At 38.7% G+C, this 21,304-nt stretch overlaps 5 protein-coding genes and 1 non-coding gene across 9 annotated transcripts; 4 read left to right on the top strand and 2 right to left on the bottom strand.

The window, feature by feature from the left end:
- On the top strand, nt 592-4,662 carry LOC18591392 (probable DNA-3-methyladenine glycosylase 2). The gene is made up of 2 exons (XM_007017491.2): nt 592-2,016; nt 4,249-4,662. Exons 1-2 carry the CDS (start codon nt 845-847, stop codon nt 4,268-4,270), a joined length of 1,194 nt encoding a protein of 397 aa, XP_007017553.2. The 5' UTR covers nt 592-844; the 3' UTR covers nt 4,271-4,662.
- LOC18591394 (long-chain-fatty-acid--AMP ligase FadD26) lies at nt 5,465-7,748 on the top strand. The gene has a single exon (XM_007017494.2). The coding sequence runs from the start codon at nt 5,512-5,514 to the stop codon at nt 7,477-7,479; it is 1,968 nt and encodes a 655-aa protein (XP_007017556.2). The 5' UTR covers nt 5,465-5,511; the 3' UTR covers nt 7,480-7,748.
- Nucleotides 10,607-12,674, top strand: LOC18591396 (zinc-finger homeodomain protein 5). 3 transcript variants are annotated; one of them, XM_007017497.2, is made up of 2 exons: nt 10,607-11,050; nt 11,157-12,674. In XM_007017497.2, exon 2 carries the CDS (start codon nt 11,427-11,429, stop codon nt 12,315-12,317), a length of 891 nt encoding a protein of 296 aa, XP_007017559.2. In that variant the 5' UTR covers nt 10,607-11,050; nt 11,157-11,426; the 3' UTR covers nt 12,318-12,674. The 3 variants fall into 3 exon arrangements, with proteins under 3 accessions (XP_007017559.2, XP_017981807.1, XP_007017558.2); XM_018126318.1 differs by having other exon boundaries at nt 10,607-11,046; nt 11,132-12,674; XM_007017496.2 differs by having other exon boundaries at nt 10,607-11,046.
- LOC18591398 lies at nt 13,474-14,407 on the bottom strand. The gene is made up of 2 exons (XM_018126320.1): nt 13,942-14,407; nt 13,474-13,838 (listed from the first exon to the last, which is right to left on the bottom strand). Exons 1-2 carry the CDS (start codon nt 14,157-14,159, stop codon nt 13,718-13,720), a joined length of 339 nt encoding a protein of 112 aa, XP_017981809.1. The 5' UTR covers nt 14,160-14,407; the 3' UTR covers nt 13,474-13,717.
- On the top strand, nt 16,388-16,460 carry TRNAA-AGC. Its single transcript has one exon. It is a non-coding gene; the product is annotated as a tRNA-Ala (tRNA).
- Nucleotides 17,391-19,344, bottom strand: LOC18591400 (protein RADIALIS-like 3). Of its 2 annotated transcripts, none has more exons than XM_007017501.2 (2): nt 18,877-19,344; nt 17,391-17,675 (listed from the first exon to the last, which is right to left on the bottom strand). In XM_007017501.2, the coding sequence occupies exon 1, from the start codon at nt 19,152-19,154 to the stop codon at nt 18,894-18,896; it is 261 nt and encodes an 86-aa protein (XP_007017563.1). In that variant the 5' UTR covers nt 19,155-19,344; the 3' UTR covers nt 17,391-17,675; nt 18,877-18,893. The 2 variants fall into 2 exon arrangements, with proteins under 2 accessions (XP_007017563.1, XP_017981098.1); XM_018125609.1 differs by having other exon boundaries at nt 17,595-17,675; nt 18,887-19,344.

The raw sequence follows: 21,304 nt of genomic DNA on the forward strand, positions 1-21,304 counted from the left end.
GTGTGGTCATGCTGTTTGATTGGAAGTCCAACTACCAGTCACTCGCTGTTTAAGCGAATCAAGAGAAAACCTGGGAGTTGGCAATCGGCTTCGTTGGAGTTAAGAAAGTTACCGTTGTCTGATTTTGTAACCTTGGTACAAGAAATTTAGAAGGGTCCACTTGAAAAATATGAATGAGAAACTGAACAAGGCAAGAGGTTGGGCCCTGGTAATGAAAAAGCAGAAACTGATTAACTAGTTATACCGTGGGACATGTGCACACCAAATGTTATTTACTGGTCGGTCCAATTAGAAACTGTATGAATTTTCTTTCCTTAAAATACTAAGACTTTCCTAGTGGGCCGGGCGCCCAAAATGAGAACGTTTTGGGCCAAACTAGTACGACCTAGACTGATTTGCTGTACCTTGTACAGGACCCTGCGGCATAGTTATGAACTAGGGCTACGGCTTGGCCCGCTTGAATTGGGCTAGGTCGGTAAACAGTTCGTGGGACTGCTACTACACGCGCTGTAACCGAGCGTGGAGCGTCAAAAAGCTATGATACTTTTCCTTCTCGGAAGATAACACTTGTTGAGAAACAACCGAGAAGCGAAAATAAAACACAGTTGAGATTGAAAGTTTTGAGGTTTTTATTTATTAGTGTAAATTAAAAAAAAAAAAAAAGTGAGTTTACTTCACTTTTCTCTGTTTCGAGTCTTTCAACTTCTCATAATCACTCCACTCGCTCATGTCTTCCTTCCACTACGCCTCCCCATAACCCTACCGCAACCGTCAACGCCGCCTGTCATTACCCTAGTCAACCACCGATTTTCTAAATTGTGACTCAGATTTTGATCGATCTCACATGGGCGAACAAACCCGGGCACAGCTTCAACCACAGGCTCAATCTCAGCCCCAAAACGACTCCTCTTCCTCCACCCCGACCCAAGAGCAATCCCAAGGTCAAACCCAAACTCAAAACCCGAATAATACTTCCAACGCTGCAGTGTCCACCACCGTCACTAGCGCCGTCGTAGCCTCCGCTCCGACGGAACTGACCAATGTCCCTCCTCAAACCTCGTCCCCTCCTTCCAAAATCCCTTTCCGCCCTAGAAAAATCCGGAAACTCTCTCCAGACCCTAACTCCGACACTAATGCCTCCCAACAAGCAACAACCTCCGCAACATCTGCAACGGAACCGCCTAAAACCGTCGCCAAAACTCCCAAAACAAAACTCACTCAACATCGAGCCCTAGCGGTGGTTCCACGAATCATGGCTCGGTCCCTCTCTTGTGAAGGCGAGGTCGAAACGGCCATCCGCCACCTGCGCAACGCCGATCCCCTCCTCGCTTCCTTAATCGATATCCACCCACCTCCAACCTTCGACACTTTCCACACCCCTTTCCTGGCTCTCACTCGAAGCATTCTTTACCAACAGCTTGCTTTCAAAGCCGGCACTTCCATCTACAATCGCTTCATCGCTCTCTGCGGAGGAGAAAACGGTGTCGTTCCTGAAACTGTTCTTTCCCTAACCGCTCAACAGCTCCGACAAATTGGTGTCTCTGGACGAAAAGCGAGTTACCTTCATGATCTCGCGAGAAAATACCAGACGGGGATTTTATCGGACTCGGCGATTGTAAATATGGATGACAAATCACTTTTCACCATGCTTACTATGGTAAATGGGATCGGTTCTTGGTCGGTTCATATGTTTATGATTTTCTCGCTTCATAGACCCGATGTTTTGCCGATTAATGATCTTGGGGTTCGAAAAGGGGTTCAATTGCTCTACAATTTGGAGGAGTTGCCGAGGCCTTCGCAGATGGATCTGTTGTGTGAGAAGTGGAGGCCGTATAGATCAGTTGCATCGTGGTATCTTTGGAGGTTTGTTGAGGCCAAAGGAGCGCCTTCGAGTGCTGCCGCGGTTGCTGCTGGTGCTAGTCTTCCACCGCCTCAGCAAGAGGAGCAGCAGCAACACCAGCAGCATCAGCAGCAGCCCCAGCTTCTTGACCCCATTAATAGCATTCTCAACCTTGGGTATGATATCTCTTCTTCTTCTTCCTTTTTTATATGCAAAAAAAATGTTTGCTTTATTGCAAATTTTAGTGTTGTTAGTATTAGCTGCATTTCATGAAAAAGAAATGTTTTTTCCTTGCCTTTTAGGAGCTCGGTTGATGCCAAGTTAGAGGCATTTGACATTATCCATCTTAAGAGCTTACTCATTGTTGCTTTTTGTGCCTTAAAGAAGATTCATTTGAACAGTTATATGCTTTCGAAGTAGGATTGATAGTAATTAAGAGGCATCTCATACATTTATTTCAAGTGCTATTTATTAGTCTTGAAATTTATTGCTTTGCTGTCTTTAGCTCTTAAAAAATTTATGGAAGTAATAGAATATGAACGTCCTGTAACGGACTATATATTTCCAATGCTTGGATACTATACATGCCTTGCAATGTGTTGACATGATCTTGAGGGAAAGAAATAGAGAAAAAGGGAACCAGTTTTTTTCTAACTCAAGGAAACTGACAGGAGTTGCGTCAACATATGAAAAGCATTCTGAAAGGCGATATTAATTCGTAGAACGCTTAACAAAGAAAGTTAGAAAGGCAGCAAACAGGTGGATTTTTCTATCTAAAAAGATTTAAGAGAAGCCAGAAAAAAGAATAGATTTTTTCTATTGAAAATTACTAAATAAAAAGATGCTAATGGTATATTTTTATTAACATATATTAGAATGTTACACGAGTAAAGCCAATTTTATTTTTTCATTCTCATTCCTATATTCTTTTGATGTACATTCTGTGGAGATCCAGTTTACTTCTTTTATTTTTAAGCTTGGCATTGAGTTATAGTTGATATATTATCTATCTAAAGGTATCAGTGCTTGATATCAAGATGGAGAATATAATAGGGAGAGCATGTGTAGGTATGTGTCCATGTTGGCAGGAAAACATAAAGGTAATTTAGTCATGCTTTTGCATTTGAAAGTAGGCAATGAATAGATGTTTGGAATATAGATTTAACCTCTACTTCAGAAGAGTTTGGTCTTCAATTCAAGTAGAGTTAAACAGAAGTATTTATAATTTGAATAGAGCTACCACTAGATATTAGTTTGCCTAAAAGTGGAACATTCCAAGCTACATCACCTTTGAGGAGGCTCTTTTTAGAGTGTGAAGTTTGTGATGTTGTGGATACTCTAGATACCATGTTCAAAGTTGAAACTAGTAATTGTTTATGATTATTTATTGTTGTGTCTATGATCATTTCGTTGGTGAAGGTTGCTTTACGAGTGTTAGTTAGCATGGATCCAGTATGTCATATCTAGCCTTGATTCCATATGGGTGGTCCTCTTGTTTACATAATGGTATAAGTGAAGGTTCATGTTGGAATAAATGGCAAATGCCTGTCAATCAATATATGCTTTTCAGCCTTGTATGTTTTATGTTCTTGAGACTCTTTTGCAACATTGCTGGGAATGGTAGTAAAATCTCTGATGCAAGTGCTATACTGGTCATTGCTGTAGCTCCCCTATGTTCATGATCTTGGAGTGTTCAGGATTTGGATTCCCATTCTACTTGGTAAATTTTATGCAAAGTTTAGAGAATCTTACTGCTGATTGATCATCTACACTTTAGCACCTCTCCTTTAGTTATATTCTGAATTTGTTAGGAAGGTGCATCTGTTTGACTAGTTTAAGGTGAAAAACCTGAATAAGGATTAGTTTAAGGTTTTTTTTTTTTTTTTTCTTATCTTGTTTCTTTAATTTTGAACAAGGTACTGGATTCCATATGCCAAACGTTCTGTACTTTTTAAATTGTTGTTATCCTCTGATTAAAGATGTTAAGTTAAATTTTCCATTTGGAAATCTTAGTTGAAGAAGTAATTTTCAGCATCGATCTAATTGATATTAAGATATGAATAGAGATAGTTTATTCCTTGGCTTTGATATCTCTACCTTATTCAAACATTTGCTGCCAAAAGACACAATGGAGGAAATGTAAACACATGAGGCCATAGTAGCGGCTTGGGATTCTTTTGGGGTTACCGGTATACTACAAAAATCACCCTGAGTTAAGATTCTTTAATGTCTCATGTTATGATGGTACCAGATGCATTTTTTAAAATCCTCTCTTAAAATGCATGATCATGCTCCCTGGATGCTTATCTTTGCTATTTACCCTGTACATGATTGGAGTTTGAACTCTGTTGGTTTTAACATTTGTTTACAATGCTTTTGTAATGATTTTCCTGTCGTTATGTTACTAGGGCCTGTGCTTGGGGGCAATGATTGGCATTGGAAACAGAACGTGTGGCATTTGTCACAATCCATCGGTCAACTTGAAGGGAACGCACTTCATAGGAAAATGTTCGTGTGATATTATTGTTCAGAAAGGCATTAGCATCATAGGCCGTAAGAGTCAAGTCTATCAACTTTGGTCTGGTAAACCTACTATGAGATCGAATAAACACTGCCAACTTCTTTGGTCTTAGTAAAAGGACATCATTTTTAATTGTCAACTGTCTCATATAGGACATTAATAGAATGCAATTCACTGCTGGATGTGGCTTTGCGTCTCTTGAAACTGTCTAATGTCTGGCCTGCATGTTTGTAAATCTTAACAACTCTGCACATGTTTGAAGTCAGAACCTTCTTTGTCAATCAATCCACAATCATTCGTATTAAAGCCCCTACTTACTTTAATTAATAGCTATAATGGCTTTGTGGTTTCTGACTTTTAACACTGGAAAAATGGAAAACATGGTTGAAGAATGCTTAACCTGGAATGCAAAGATTAACATAACAGGAACATATGGCAATGTCTCCACGTATTGGATGAGCCTACTAGCATCTTTCAGGTCCAAGCGAGCCTGCATTTGGGTCGAAGAAGGCCAACCCAATCCGAGTAATTTGTCATTTTGAACACTTGATGGTAGTCTTTTTCATCAAGGAACAAACTCAAATAAAATACTTTTCGACTCTTTCGAGCAAGAAACTTGGTTCCCGACGTAATTTGAGGCCAACAAGATCTGAACTAGCAAAAGATACCTTCAGCCTCTTGGAATTCCCGCAAACTCTCTCCCTGTTCGAGTCTAGATTACCCTGGTAAAACCTCAAAGTAGCTTTTATTAAGAACCAATTATTGGCTCTTTATATATTTTTAAATGGTTATGTATCCATCACCCGCCGCGTCATGGGAGCAAAGCCAGAAGGACGGCTTTGGGGAAGGCCAGAAGCTGGAATTAGTCGAGAAACAGCTGCATGGAATGTGAGGTATTCTTCAAAATGACACTGATGTACATACAAACATCAATAAGTTGACATTGTTTTACTTATTTACTGTGAAAGCTCGGCAGAGGATCATACTGGGATATTCTCACAGAATATTACCTTGTTCTCTCTTTCAGTTTTCGTCGTCTTCGCTGAGGACAGCATTTAACACCTAATCCCCTATGCTGACCTCACATTTCTCACTATAAAAGGTGGAGTTAACAGGTAGACAACCTATCAATGAAACAGAGAGAAAAGACATGAATTATGAAAACTATGATCCTTCTTTCCCTGACCAACCAGTTGTTGATCAATACCTTCCCATATGGGCTAGCCTACCAGCCTTCAGGTCCAAGCCAGCCTTCATTTGGCCCGACGATGGCTCGACCGATGTAAGCAAGAGCTCAACACTTACCTATGCTCAGCTTAATGATTCAGTGCAGTCCATTTCCTTTCAGCTACTCCTTTCATTGCAAAGAGGTGACACAATAGTCATTTTATGCTCACCTGGGCTAGAGCTCGTTGAGATCATTTTTGGGTGTCAACGAGCTGGCCTTTTAAGCGTACCCATAATCCCACCAGACCCTTCTTTCGCCAAAGAAAACTATCACCACCTAGTCAGAGTTCTCTCCCAGACAAAGCTCAAAGCTGCCATAGCTCACCATGATTACATCACAAGGGTTCAGCAATATCTCTCTTCGCCCTCTAAAGACGAGAGGCTTGCAGGGATGTTACAAAACCTGATATGGATTTCGACTGGAGATATCAAACATAAAAATGTAGATTCAACAGCGGGTTCTATGTTTTATAATGGTTGCAAACCTGACGAACTTTACTTGATTCAATACACCTCAGGTGCAACAGGGATCCCAAAGCCCGTGCTTGTGACAGCTGGATCAGCAGCTCACAATGTTAGGACAGCAAGGAAAGCTTATGATTTGCATCCAAATAGTGTTATTGTCTCTTGGTTACCTCAATACCACGATTGTGGCCTAATGTTTCTGTTATTGACCATTGTATCTGGTGCAACATGCGTCTTAACATCACCTGGAGCTTTCGTTAACCGGCCTAGGCTATGGATTGAGCTAATTACAGAGTTCAAGGCTACTTGTACTCCAGTTCCATCCTTCACCCTTCCACTAGTCGTGAAGCGTGGTGGAGTTGAAAAAGGAAGCTCGCCTATTAATCTATGGAGCTTGAGAAATCTCATAATCATCAATGAGCCCATTTACAAGGCATCAGTTGAAGAATTTCTTGATGTGTTTAAGCCATTTGGACTAAACCCATCGTCAATCTCTCCATCTTATGGCTTAGCAGAGAATTGCACATTTGTTTCCACAGCGTGGAGAAACAATGACAACTCTGGAAACTCCAGTTTCCCTCATCTTCCTTCTCACAACAAGCTGCTACCAAGTGCAAGACTTGCTAATGAAGAAGAAGAAGAGGACATGAACATTATTGTTGTAAATGAGGACACCCATGAGCCTGTTGAGGACGAAATTGAGGGTGAGATTTGGGTTTCATCTCCAAGCAATGCTTCTGGTTACCTAGGCCATCCTTTCTTAACTCAAGATATATTTAAAGGTAGACTGAGCAACAAGGCTGGCCGGTGTTTTGTTCGAACAGGAGACAGAGGGATTGTGAAAGGGGCAGAAAGATTTCTCTTTGTGACAGGTCGTTGCCTAGACGTCGTTAAGCTCCCAAACGGTCAGGATATGCACCCTCATTACATAGAGACCACTGCTTATAATACTTGCCCACAGCTTATTAGAGGAGGTTGTCTTGCTGCATTTGATATCTCGAGAATGATCGTTCTTGTTGCAGAGATGCAGAGGAGTGAAAAAGATAACAAGATTTTGAGGGACATATGTGAAAAAATGAGAGAAACGGTTTTGAATCAAGAGAAAGTCGAATTAGGGATGGTAGTTCTTGTAAAAAGTGGAAGTGTTCCGAAAACTACTTCAGGTAAAATTCAAAGATGGGCGGCCAAGGATAACTTTCTAGGAGGTAAAATGAAAGTTTTAATGGAAATGAAGTTTGATAATTACCATGGGGTTTTATTACCATCCCCTGGGGCAATGATACTAGCAAGTAAGGGAAGAGGACAAAGGATAGGAAAAGGAAGAGAAGGTGAAGAGGGAAGAGCCCTGATAGCTGAAGAGAAAGAAGAGATTCCTTTTTCACTGTCAAGTGCTCCAACTCGTCATCCCTGGTTGTCTCGATTGTGAAAGCATTTAAAAATCTGTCTAGGACTAGGATGTTATGTTTTGCTTGTGCCCCAAAATATTGGGGAAGGAACATGCTTTAGGTTCCTTGCTTCCTTTTCTTCGGGATGGTCGACAAGGGTGAAACCAAATGGCTTATTGCACAACTTTATATATACAATATAGTATTAGTTCATCTCTGTTCTGTGCTATAGGAAAATGGATTTAAAGAAACAGAAAGACTGAAAACCTTTCTATCTTTGCCAGTGGCAGGAAGTAAAACAGGGTTCATCCCTTTCCTACGCTGCGTTGCATAACAATGCTCCATATGCTATCATCATTATACAATTATGAATTGATCTATCTAACATTTTATCCCCAATTGCCATTGTTTTGACAATAAGCAAGACAAAATCACGCGGCAGTAATATTATTATTTTAGTATTCAGCTGCATACACCCTTCAATCCCTAAGGTAGAAGTATTTAAAAATGAGTAAAAGAACTATCAGACTGCGCTTTTACCAGTTTTCTAGTCACAAAACTGTAAGCAGCAATGATTCCAGGCAGTTGTAAATACAAAAGCTCCAAATCCTCATGAAAAGCACAGGTTTATCTGTGATAGGTGAGATTGAAATCCTCCTTTCCCCAGGAATTTGAAAAACGTCATAATTTCTTGCGTACCTATTCATCAAATAGAATGCATCGCTTGGGCTACCACATTAATCTGTAGTCCTTGCTGTGCTAGTCGTGAACACATATAGGTTGAATCACAATACTGCAGACGCTCTTTGGATTCCCATAAGCGTTTCCCACAGTACATAGACATTATAGGCATTTTCTTCGGTAATTCCATGAGCTGATGGTGTTTTTTTGTTAGCCAGTTTGTTTGCTGAGAGTTTAGACTGATCTCCTACCAGTCTTGACACTTTGAATGTACAGGGTTCCCCAACCTTATGTGCATGAAACTTTTTTCAAAAAAAAAAATTCCATGAGCTGAAAAACCAGCAGGTATAGGCACAAAAGGCAATATACTTGTCCCTTAAGTTAAGTACTAGGGCAAGACGAGTCATTACTGTTGAAATCTTTTAACGAAGCAATAAAGCTGACTTGGGCATCCATGCACATTCCCTCCATTCCCAAGTCTCTGTCGAGAAAATCTGATATGTAATAGTCCCATTCTTGGTATCAGCTTCTTCAAAGAAGTGACATATCACCTAAAAGTGGGGTTGCACCCCATCGAAGGCAACCACTCGAGAAGCTGGACGCAAGGCCACACGAAGTTGTAGCCATTGGTTTTTCCATGGGGCTAAAAAACATGACGTGTTAAAGAACTTCCATGTTTCTCACCAAACAGAAGCAAACCGTTGCAAGAATCAATCAACCCAAGAGAGATTACGTGTTATGGAAGTGTGTGGAGAGCAGCTCTTGCCTTGGTCTTTGATGTCAGCCAAAGTTAGTTGGTGTAATGTTCCGTCTGTGAAGGTTTCTTGAAGGAAAAGGCAATGGCCTGAAGAGGTGGTGGGAGGGGAAGTATGGCGGAGATGGGTGACGAAAGCGTGCCAAGCTTTTGATACGCAGAAAACTTATTTGTTCTCCATTTCCACGGTTCTTTAATTTCTTGCTTGGCAACTGAAAAATAAACTTTTTTTTCCTAGAAAAGAGAGAAAAAAAAAGTTAATCAAGTAAAACCAAGAGTCTATGGCTTCAGTCCAGCCCATTTTACTGGGGTTAGAGTATCTAGGTCCACCGGGACTACCACTGGGCTTAATGGAAGGTATCCTAGTATTTACTTGGTTTTAGATATTTGGGGTAAACCATGGCTTTCTTGCTAAGTAATAAGAAAATCACCTTAAGATTATATCAAATCACAATTGCCATTTGCATTATTACATATCTTTTTCAGAAAATTTCACTCACTGGGGAAAAAAAATCATGCTTCATCTTGATTTTCCTACTCTCGTTATAATAACATTATACTCCTACCCTTCTATATGATTCAAGAGATGTTGTTGTTGTGGCTATGGGGGAGGGAGTGTATTATTTTCTCGGAAAAAGAGAAAGAACGACCTGAGTTTAGTCAACCTAGTATGATTTCTTTGTAATCAAAAGTCATTTAGACTTCAGGGTCAAGCTATCGAAGATGGGTTTGGATTCCATATGTCAATCAAATTAAAGTTAAAGAGAGAGGAATCTGTAGTTGTACATACTATTTTTGGTACAAGAGCATGGTAAGTTACCGGATACTTTTTTTTTTTGTACTCATTTCATGCATGCGCATGCATTAGAATTACATGGAAATTAAAAGAATTAGCTTGGTTGTGTACTCGAATGTGATTTTAGCTTTGTAATAACCTTGCATGGCAACATTGGTTTAGGACACTAAAAGTATGGCTTTCTTACACTAAAGCTAGCCAATGATCCGGCGATCACAAGAGAAGACATAAATGAAGGGAGGCCTGGGGAGGGGGGTGTTCAAGTTGGGAATTATGATACGAAGCGCAAGGGAAAGTTTCAGATTGGTAAAAGAACTGACGTGATAAAACAAAAATGTGATAAAGTCCTGGGGGAGAGGATTCTTGAACTCGAAATGCCATTGGTTGGAGCTGTACTGCACCCAAAAAAAATGAACAGTGAGCAACCAAGTACCAAAGCAACAACAACGTGGAAAAGGGCAGAGACAAATAAAGCCATCGATTGCATCACGGAAAGGTAAAGACATTGCTTGGGGGCAAGCGTGGTGCTGCCAGAGAGTTGCAGAATGCGCACATTAAGCTTTGATGCTTCAGATCCATACACTCAGCAACAGGACAACAGCTCCACGGTGGACCATCCCCAAAATTTTTATTTTTATTTTTTATTTTAACTTTTCAATTATCTCCCGTCTCTCTCTCTTACTCTTTTGAGATCTGAATCTGCAAGCACTTGGTTAAAGATGATTCTTTAGCCTGTAATGGGGTGTTTATTAGATCCTGGATACCTGTTTTTATTAAGAAAAGTTGAGGTTTATTTAGGCGGAGGGAGGATTATGGATGATGGGAGAGGCAAAGCTACGTCGCATCAGGGCTGAGAGTGCTGTGACCATCTGCTTGGTCATTTAGGGGTTGGGGGTGGTGGGGGGGGGGGGTGGTCAAGTGGGCTAAGATAAGAAATAGGAAGAGAGGAAGGGCAATAATGAAGGGTAAGAGTGGGACCCAAATGTGGCAGGGCGTGGGAAGGGGATGAACATGACGTTGTCGGTTGTTTTGTACAGAGAAAGACCCCTTAATCTCATCAGAATCTCTCTCTCTTTCTGTTTTTCTCTCTCTAAAAAGATTGACTCTTATCTTTCCCGGCCTCACCACAAGCAACCAAGCTGTCTCTTGTTGGATATGTAGTTGGCTTGTTGGGAGCACAGAAGCACAAATCCTAAACCTAGAACTCAAAGGCCAAAACCTCAAAACACCCAAACCCAAAATCTATCTTCTCTTTTCTTTTTTTCTTTCTTGCTAATTAGAGATGTTTAGGCCCCTTGATGGTGTGGTAAAGGCGTAAAAGCTGGTTGCTGCCTGCCTGCCTGCCTGCTGCCGTTTGCTCATCTCTTTCTCTCTCATGTCTGTGAGTTTGGTCCCATTTCAACTTTAATGTCTTCGTTTGTTATTTGAGGGTTATTCTCATATCATTTTATTGCCATAACAGCTCTCTCTCTCTTCTTTTATCTCAGCTTACGGATTGTGTAACGGTTGAAATTAGCGGCATGGGTCGGTGGATTTTGGCAGCATAATGCTGAATATCGGGAGGAGGATAGGGGAAAACAACAAGATATCTAGATAAGCTACTTGCATCATCTCTTTTGAAACGTTTCAAGCTTTTATGATACACACAGAAGCACGGAAGAGATCCATGATTAGTTGAACAGTGAGCTTCCGTTTAGCTTGGATAAAAGATCATAATAAAGCTCTATCTTTTTTTTCCAACAATTACTTCTTAAATTATGGAAGTAAGAGGTCAAGAACATGATATTAAAGCGCCAGGCTCTTCAGGCTTCGGTCATCACTCGCCTGGAGCAGACAGAAGAAGAGATGGGAATCATAATGGTACTGCTGTTCTCACTTGCACTGAAACCCTAGATCAGGTTCATCGTCCACAGAGACAACAATCACTCGGCCAAGGAAGATCTCCGCACCCGGATCGAGTCACTGCCAGTGGTGCAGCTGTTGCACCCATTTCAGTTAGTTCGAACACAAAGCCATCCAGCGTCATCAGATATCGAGAGTGTCTCAAGAACCACGCAGCCAGCATCGGTGGAAACGTTTACGATGGCTGCGGTGAGTTCATGCCTAGTGGAGAAGAAGGAACTCTCGAGGCCTTGAAATGTGCTGCCTGTGACTGTCACCGCAACTTTCACCGCAAAGAGGTTGATGGAGAGACCCAATTCGGGCCTAATTCCAGTAGAAGAAGCCTGATGCTTAACCCTCTTCAGTTGCCTCCACCATTGCCATCTCCAACCATGCTGCACCACCATCAAAGGTATTCAGTTCATACAAGTCCTTCAAGTGCAATGGTTGCACCCATGAATGTGGCGTTCGGCAGCGGCGGTGGCTGCGGGACCGAGTCTTCAAGCGAGGATCTTATGTTCCAGTCTAACGCTGAGGGAATGCCGCCACCACCCCCTTATGTTTTGTCCAAGAAGAGGTTCAGGACCAAATTTACACAGGAGCAGAAGGATAAGATGTTGGAGTTTGCGGAGAAATTGGGTTGGAGGATCAACAAGCAAGACGAGGAGGAAGTGGAGAAGTTTTGCGCTGAGGTTGGGGTGAAAAGGCAGGTTTTCAAGGTTTGGATGCATAATAACAAGAATGTGAAGAAGCAGCCACAGGAGTAAGAGCTCTTCATGGTTTGCTTAAATGAGTAGAGTGACGATATGTGAGATATGTATAGAAGGAGCTAGCCTGGATTAATCAGAGCCATTTTAGAGTGAGGACTTAGGAGGGAGCTGGCCTTCATCTTGAATATTTGTATAATTCTTCATTTTATGCCTTGGTTATCTCTTGGCATTGAGCACTGTTTCAAACCCAAAAAAAATCTTGTATTAATTGTTTCTCCTTAAATTATGCTAGTGCCTTTCTCTGCCCCTTTGCTTCTGAAAACACTGTCAGAAAAAAGAAAATATCAAATGGGCATATGGTGTCTACTTCTTCATGTTTAATGCCTGATTGAAATGGTGAATGAGTTCATTGCATGCCGGCTGTTGTTGTGCAATTGTTCCTTTCGATCCAGCTGGTATATATATTAGCTCTAGCCAGCCTGAATCTGGAGTAGCCAACCAAAAAAAACTTGAGTAGGGTCATTTTGTTGGGGACAATTTAAGTCTTGCCTTATGATCTATTGTGTTTGATATGAACCTGGCCAGATTAAACAACTATCTCTTGGCATTTTTATTTGGACTTTGGAACTATCTCTTGGCTTCTTTTTCAACAAAAAAATGCTCACCAATTCCATCCCAAAACAAAAAAAGTGCTATATGGAATTGGACAATGTCCTCTCTCTGAGATTGTGACCCAACCCAACACATCTTTCCTGCTTGAATTTGTGGTGGCATGTTTAAACAACAAACGAAGGAGAAAACACCTTGCTCCCTACCGTTTTCTCCATCAGGTTTATAATTTGATCCTGTTACCTAATTCAGACGTTTACAACTTTGGTTTCTGCAGAAATGGGGATTTGATTTGATTTGATTTGATTTTGACCTTCATTAGCCGAAACCAATTTACCCTCTAAAATAAACCCTGCTTAAACCCCCCAAATGCGCCCTTTCCTACCCGGGCCACACTTTTTCTCATGAGCGCCAGGACAAAAGTTCTTGCCATTGGTAAGCAACTGCTCAATGATTTTATGGTAAGGCTTGTGTGTGCTTTCACTTGGGTGATCATCACACTGTGGGAGGAATTAGAAGAAAACATAATTTCATCATCTCTCTTTCAGATTAATCCATGGTGCATTGCAGAGAAAAGAAAAGGAGAGAAAGAGAAAGAAAGAAGTTAATTAAGAACCACAAGAGAAAGTAATATTAGTAATTCTTGCCAATATTACATTGGAGTAATTATTCGATTCAGACTTTAGCTGAAGTCTGAAGAACCGCAGACCTAAAAAGTATTAAAAAAATTTCTGCAGTCCAAATTTATTGGACGAGGACCAAGGCTAACCTATACATACAAGTTCATCCAAATATAATATACTAGTCATATGCTTTGCCATTTTGGTTCATATCCTATCTTAGAAGACTTAAACAATGGGTGCAGCGGCAGGTCCGGGTCCGAGTCCGAATGCCCTTGCCAATGCTGGTGCCGGTGCTATTACCGGGGCGGATGCAGGAGCTCCCTTCGGAGACAGCCAGCCATAATCCCTGAACGAGGCAGCAAAAGAGTGATTAGCCAAGAAAGCAAATACCAAATTAGCATGTAATCAGTAATTAATTAGTACTAAATAGGATCATCAAGTCGTTTTACCTGAGCTTGTCCTTAGCCCAGTCAGTCAAGGACGACGCGGTCTCCTTCATACTCTCCGCCGCATTTCCTGCACCATGTGACAGGGACTGGGTCATTTCTTTAAACTCTGTAGTAGCCTTGTCTATCTGCTCCGGTGAAAGTGCGTCTTCTCCTACCACGGACCGGATTGATAGAACCAGGGTCAATGAGAATGCAAGAACCAAAACTATCTTCCCCATTTTTTCTTTACTTAAAAATTTCAAACTTGAAACTTATGACTTTTGTTGAAAGAACAAATGAAAACAATCTGAGTGCTTACGGATTGAAACCGGGAGATATTTATAGCTTTTGGGAGAGGAGACATCTGCGGCGAAACCCAGGGCCTGGTGACTGGTGTGGTTACCAAAATCGGCGAACACGAGTAAAACGGAGATAGTTTCTCAACATTTTCAATGGCCGCCGCGTCTTTCTCTGTTAATTTGTGATTTTTATTTGCTTTTCTTTGTTTAGTTCACGATGCTGCATGAGAGTCGTGAAACGATTTACGAGCGAGAGAGAATGTGTTTTTAAGTTCCGATGGTTGCAAAATTAATAATTTTCTATAAAATTTAATATGCTTTTACTGAAGTTAATTAGAACTTGATTAGCACGTCATAAACTCATTTGACTATGGTTAATTTTCTTTCGTTTTTTCTTTATCCTAAGAGAATTTTGAACACAAATTCTAAAAGGTATTTTACTTTTTAATTTTGATGCTATAGAAAGGAAATTAATATATATATATATATATATATGTGTGTGTCATTTTTATTTCTATACAATTTGACAAATAAGAGATTGAAATTAAGTCAACGTGGAAAAGTTTTTGTCAATTTCAAGGGTAAATTTGTTATGTGACTTATCGGTACCAAATTTTAACTCATTTATTGCATTCGAGTATTTGATTTATTAGTTGATGTATAATTTTTTTATTTAAATAACATGTTCAAATTTCTCTTCTCCCAATTAAAAAAAAATCAACTCATTTATTTGGACCAAATAATTAACATTATATGTTAGTGAATATTTTTTTTTGGCTTATAAAGATATCAAAACCAAATACTATACTAATTTTTATGACCAAGGGAATAGTTTGATATTAATTACACCAAATTACTTGAACCAAAATGATAATATGAAATGTTTTATTTCTCATATTTTAACTCAATTCTATACTTAGAAAACCAAAATGAATTAAGGCCTATTTGGTACAACAATTTTTAATAATAGATGTTGCACTATTATTAGTTAATATGAGTATAATTTTGCTTTTATTAAGTAAAAGGAAGAATACAAAACTAAGTCACACACACAAAGAGAATATTTGTAACAATTGTGGTTCACAGTTTATGTAATAGTCTATTACTTAGTTAGATCTTGTTTATACACTAAATTTGTACATTGATGTATTACACTACATTAAGTTTAAGTTTAGCAAATAAGAAAGCTAAACGCAATTGTTATATCAATACATAAATAAAATCATGATTGTTAATATCATAATTTAAATGTTTTATTTATTATTAACTTAATGAGTTTTATTTGAAATGGTAAGATAAAGAAGAATATATCTAACAATTTAGCGTAAAATATCCAAACCCCTTAAATTTTAGTCAAAATGGATAGTTTGCTCTGAACGCGTAAATAACGTTAACGAGTAAATATAAAATGTCTAAAATATTATTTTTTTCCACTATTTTCCTTTCTCTCAAGTTTGCCAACGAGGCTATTTTATGATTGCTGGTCACTAGAGTGCTAGATTGTACCCCTCCAACCCGATCTGGTGCTCGTCGGCACTACGAGAACATTAGATTGGGCATTTTTGTGGTCGAATTTGGTCGAGAATGCAAAATCCAGTGTTCTTGTGGTGCAGAGGAGCTTTTCCAGCGTAACTAGATTCGACGTTCCCACGGCACTTAAGGAGCTCCTCTAGTGCAACCAAATCCAACGTTCCCATGACCGAATTTGATATGGGAGCCCATCCACCGCATTTCAATATTCTCATGATCGGATCCAGTTAGGGAATGTTTGGTCAATGCTTCTCATGCTGGCCGTTGTCGTATGCCACTATTATCTACGATGGAGAAAATTTAGTAAGAAAAAGAGAGAGAATGTTGGGGTAGAGAGAGGAAGAAATTGTAAAAATGAAAGAAATTATATTTTATATATTGGTAATTTTTAAAATTAATGAAAAATAAAATTATTTTAAAAATATTATCATATCATCAAATTTATGAAAATATTAACGATTGACTAACAATAGTATTTTTGTGTCTAAAAACATATCTTTTTTGGAAGTGGACTATACATTTTAAACATTAATGAATCTACGTCAAATTATGATAGAAACTTAAGGGTTTGGATATTTTAAGCAATAATTCACATAACTTTCGAAAAGAACAATCAACAAAGCCCTACCTCCCAGTGTGGGGATGTAGCTCAGATGGTAGAGCGCTCGCTTAGCATGCGAGAGGTACGGGGATCGATACCCCGCATCTCCATTTTTGTTTAAACATTTCCCATACTTTTATTTGAAACGGAAACAAATTTGTTTTGCTACGCTTCGATTAGTGGCCCTTCAACACTCCCCAGCGACGTGGGAATGTAGCTCAGATGGTAGAGCGCTCGCTTAGCATGTGAGAGGAACGGGGATCGATACCCCGCATCTCCACTCTTTCTAAACAACGAAACGTTTTCCAAGTTTTTTGTTTGAGAAGGAAACAAAATTTTTTCCCGCCTTTCCATCTGACTTAAAAACACGCCAATTCGTTTTCTCTATTACGTTCTTTTCATTTTTAGGCTTTCTCTCATTTTCCCTCGCAAAATCAATGGCTCCTTGTTTGCCCTTTTACCAAATCCAGATTTCAGTTGAAGTCAAACCGAGATTTTCAGTTAATTGCTTGATCGGTTGTCTCTTCAGATCTCAGAGTACAATTTTTGGAGTCTGGAATTCGAAAAGGTCAGCTGCTAAGCTTCTTTTTAGTGCCGTTATTTGATTTCATAGTGATGAAACTTTGCGTTTTGTTCTGTAAATCCGATGCGATTACGATTCAATAATCGAAATCAAATTTATGCTTAATGAATAAACTGTTGCCCTGCTGTTGATGGTGAAGAAGAAAATGAAAATTTGAGATTGTTCCTTGAATGTTTGTGATAAAGCCGCATGAATATTTGTTTATTTTTATTTTCATTGGCTACGTTTAATTTTTTCATACAATTAGGCATAAATTTTCTCTGTTGATTATTAGTGTTATTGTTTTTTGGTAAACATTTTGATCCTGTGTTGATCTCTTCATACTTAGCTCCATAATCTTGATCCGCTAATTTGAATATTATTTTGGATTTTTTTTAAATCTTCCTCTTGATTAGGCGATTCAATTACTGCATTTCTTTGGAAACAAACAAGGTAAAGAGATCATAGACTTAATGCACAAAGTACAGAACACTTGAGTATTTTTATTTAAAACTAGAAAATACAGTAGAATACTTACAAGCTTAATAATTATAGAGTTCAACCTTTTGTTATATTAACAAACTGACTCAACGGTAACATACACACTTAAAAGGAGCCAAAGATAGGGGGGAATCACGTTGAGGATTCTCGATTTCTTTATATTTTTATACCTTTCTTCTTCTTTTTTTCCAATTTTTAAAGATCCTCTGACATGCAGCAGAAACCTTTGCTTGTTCATTGGAGCTCTAGATTCTTCATGAACCTGTGGAGGATTTAAAAGAACAAGAGCATTAGAGCAATTAATATAACTGTCTTGCCTTTTAGAACTTGGATGATTATTATAAGAGGTGGAGCATGTGCAAACGCCTATTTTAGATTGCGGAATCATTTGTTTTTAGCTGACCTATGGGACATTAGCTTCATGATCCAAGAAAAATCAGTGTCATGAGAGGAAAGTCTACGTATTATTTATGTAGGGTTACAGAGGAATGTGAAATCCAAGTTAAAAAATATGGGGTTACGTCATGCATGAATACAAGTTAGAAGCACCGGCTAAGGACTACCTCATTGAAGTTTATTTATTTTATGATATTGGGTTCAAGCTCTTCCGAATTATATACGACCATGTGCATGTGATCTAAACACAAGAGGATTGGATTTCATGGGGGCTTTTTCTTAGTAAGTTGAAATTGGGTATGGATAGAGTATTATAAAAACAATATAAAGTAATAAAAAAAATTTGCGGGGTGATGGGGATCGGTGTTTGGTTTGAACCCTAGCTACTAGAATAGGAAAGGAGAGTGCATGACATGTTAGAGGAAATACGGATGATTGCAACCGCTTTAAAAGGTTATTTTTTAGTTAACAATGTAAAGATTTGAAAATTTTTTTAATGTGATCTTCAATATCATACCATATATCATAGCTAGGGAAGAACACTGGATAACATACTTTAATTGATTTCCCCTGTAGCTAAAAGGGGAGGAGAGGCCGGCCACATATAATTAGGCAGGAAAGACAAGAAATCTCTTTTATAGTTATATTATATATATGCTGTGTTTTGGAGCTCGAGGGCACGTGCATGTTTCATGTTTAGGGTGTCCCCTAAAAACGACGGTTTTCGACTGCTCATTAACATAGAGAAATAATCTTCTTAGAGGAGTTGAACACATGAAGTTTTCTCAGATTTTGCATATTCCGCTTGATCACTTTGTGAAGACCTTGGTTCCATGCCCTGCCACGGCCCTGTCATAAGTTGACAGCATTTGGCATTGCACAGGAAGTCTTCAAAAAGATTACAGTGTGAATATGGTGGTTTTGCTAGTTTATTGAATGAGAATAGAATATTGTTGAGCCAGAAAATAGAGTTGTATGAGTAATAATTTTCAAAGCACAAAAGAGGTAGGAATAATATTAAGTTAGCAAATAAAGAGATATAGTTAATTATACCAAAAGTACTCTACCTTTGCTCACCAGCAATTCATCTTCGATTACTCCCAGTGCTTCGGTAATTGGGTATAGGGACTTGACCAGATTCAATATACATGAGATCCGCAACAAGGATCTCATAGTGCCTTCTTACTTCCTCGGCAGATTTCTCACCCACGGCAGCGGCCACCTTTTGCCAGCGGTCTGGGGTGTCCTTGTCATATACAGCAAGTGCCTTCTCAAATAGTTTGTTTTGCTTTGGAGTCCAGTAGGAGTTAGAGTCACGTGATGAAGTCATCGAGCTTGATGCCATTGCTGTGGGATTATGAATGAAAACAAACACGAATATTGTAAAGCTTGGATGAGTTGGATGTGAAGGTGAAGAAAAGTTGGAGAAGAGAAATGTATGCCTATCAAGATTGTAAAAGGGGAGAAACTAACAAAAGAGAAAGAAACTAGGAAGGAAAAAAAGATTGCTGCCTCAGTCAAGGGACAAGACTGAAGTCAAGGGGTGGTAGAGGTAAGAAATTGTAACGCTCGCTACTTATAAGAAGCAACGGTGGTGGGGTTGTGCAAGTTGGCGAATATTTTTTTGGGGCTTCAACGAGATGTGATTCGCCTGCTTAAACAAGAGCTTTGATGGACAAGCATCCAGTGTCAAACAACTGAGTCTTTATAAAAGTCTTTTTCTGGTCTTTTATAATATCATCAGCACCAAGTTGATTTCTTAGAGAATTTATCAGATGGTGGGGATTTGATCCCAAAACAGAGTCTACTCATTAGCATAGATGCTCCAACAATATGATCCCTGGCCCTCCTTTTGAAACCCGCAAAATATACAGTAAGATATTCTGCCATCTTTTGAGTGGGAAGATGGGATTTTCTTCCCTCTCTTAATTGAGCAACTTGGTAAAATATACTCTATTTAAAGAGTATTTATTTATGTTTTATTCTTCTTTTCTCATATTAATATGGAGAAAAATAGTAATGGCAAAGATCGGACGATAATGTGATCTGATGTAGTAGCTGAGAATGGCCTATGATTCAGAATACAGGAAACCATAAATCAGAAGCCTTGTTAAATGCAAGGGATGATTCTCTTGGCAATGGCGGCTCTGATTTTTGGACTTTCGGCTGTGTTGTTACCATCAGAAATATTTTTCACTTTTCCTTTTCCTTTTTTTATATATTTAACTTTGATCAAGTTGATTTGTGAATTGAGTACGTCATTGATGCGGGCAGTTGGAAAATGGAGTTTTGGCTTCTGAACCACATTCCAAATCTCTTCTGCCTGCCTGTTTGCTGAGACGTGCGGTGATAGTCTTTATCTTTGTATCCTATTGCCTGTAAATCGGCAGAGTCCACAGATGTAGCTCTTATTACAAGATCCTGTGTCAGTCTTTTGAGTATGAGTTGCAGTTTGCTTGCTGCCATGTAAAATCCTTGAATTACCATGTTGCCCTTCCTGCATTCACTACCCCTTTGCCTCTCTCCCTTCTCACTAGGGTTCTCTAATTAATTAAGTTAAATTACACTTATAATTTTTTTATAGTTTTAATATTTTCCTTATAGGTTCTTTTTCAATTAGCACATTATCTTTTGTCCCAGTTGTACCTTGTATATAATTTTTATTTTATAAGAGTTAAGTTGCTAATTTTGTTTAATAAATTTATTAAATTATTTTTGTTAATAATTAGTTTATTCCTTTACATTTAAGAATATTTTTATAAGTTTATTGAATAAAATTAATAATCTAATTTTTTATAAGAATAGAAATTATTCATAAGGTGTTAATAGAAAAAAATATCTCTAGGATGATAATTGAAAAAGAATAATATAACATATTATGTAAAAAAAATTAAAATTATAAAAAAACGTAGATAAAATAATGAGAAATAGAAACTTTTTAGAAGATTATCAGTTTTGAATCCCCTATTTCCGTCTGAGATATCAATATTTCCATAGGTATATAAGAAAAGGAAATTTGTTAGTCTAGTTTTCAGCTCCTGCAGAGTTTTAAGTCTGAGGCAGGTGATTTTCATTTTCCTTGGTTCCCATAGAATGAGACTCAATGTCCTTTCATAAACTGATTAATTCTGAGGCACCGCATTACTAACATTGTCAGTGATTGGACACTTGGAATGAGTCAATTAGAGATTCAGTACCATACAATTAGACATTTCTTGTATAGCTTAGGGTCCATTTTGTTGACGTTTTCCCTCGTTTGAAAAGTCTTTGCATTGCATTCTCGTACCTCCAACAAAGGGGCTTCATCAGTTCCTTCTTTTAAGGCAACATTACATTTATAACCTTTTCCATAGGCATATAATAAATCATCGAAGTTTTTAGTATGCTTAGCTCCTTCCTATGTTTTTTAATATGCGAGCCTGGCTCTTGCACTTGAAACTTTTCCTCCTTGGTACTTGGTAGGACTGAGTACACATCAAAGTTTTTTCTTTGTTT

This window comes from Theobroma cacao, chromosome 8 (assembly GCF_000208745.1).
Source record: "Theobroma cacao cultivar B97-61/B2 chromosome 8, Criollo_cocoa_genome_V2, whole genome shotgun sequence".
Classification (NCBI taxonomy): domain Eukaryota; kingdom Viridiplantae; phylum Streptophyta; class Magnoliopsida; order Malvales; family Malvaceae; genus Theobroma; species Theobroma cacao.

Excerpts from the sequence above, each read along its gene's own strand:
- LOC18591392 (XM_007017491.2), top strand. The coding sequence starts at position 845 with ATGGGCGAACAAACCCGGGCACAGCTTCAACCACAGGCTCAATCTCAG. Across the intron at positions 2,017-4,248 it reads AATAGCATTCTCAACCTTGG|GGCCTGTGCTTGGGGGCAAT; the intron begins GTATGATATCTC and ends TTATGTTACTAG.
- LOC18591394 (XM_007017494.2), top strand. The coding sequence starts at position 5,512 with ATGAATTATGAAAACTATGATCCTTCTTTCCCTGACCAACCAGTTGTT.
- LOC18591396 (XM_007017497.2), top strand. The coding sequence starts at position 11,427 with ATGGAAGTAAGAGGTCAAGAACATGATATTAAAGCGCCAGGCTCTTCA.
- LOC18591398 (XM_018126320.1), bottom strand. The coding sequence starts at position 14,159 with ATGGGGAAGATAGTTTTGGTTCTTGCATTCTCATTGACCCTGGTTCTA. Across the intron at positions 13,839-13,941 it reads TGGGCTAAGGACAAGCTCAG|GGATTATGGCTGGCTGTCTC; the intron begins GTAAAACGACTT and ends TGCCTCGTTCAG.
- LOC18591400 (XM_007017501.2), bottom strand. The coding sequence starts at position 19,154 with ATGGCATCAAGCTCGATGACTTCATCACGTGACTCTAACTCCTACTGG.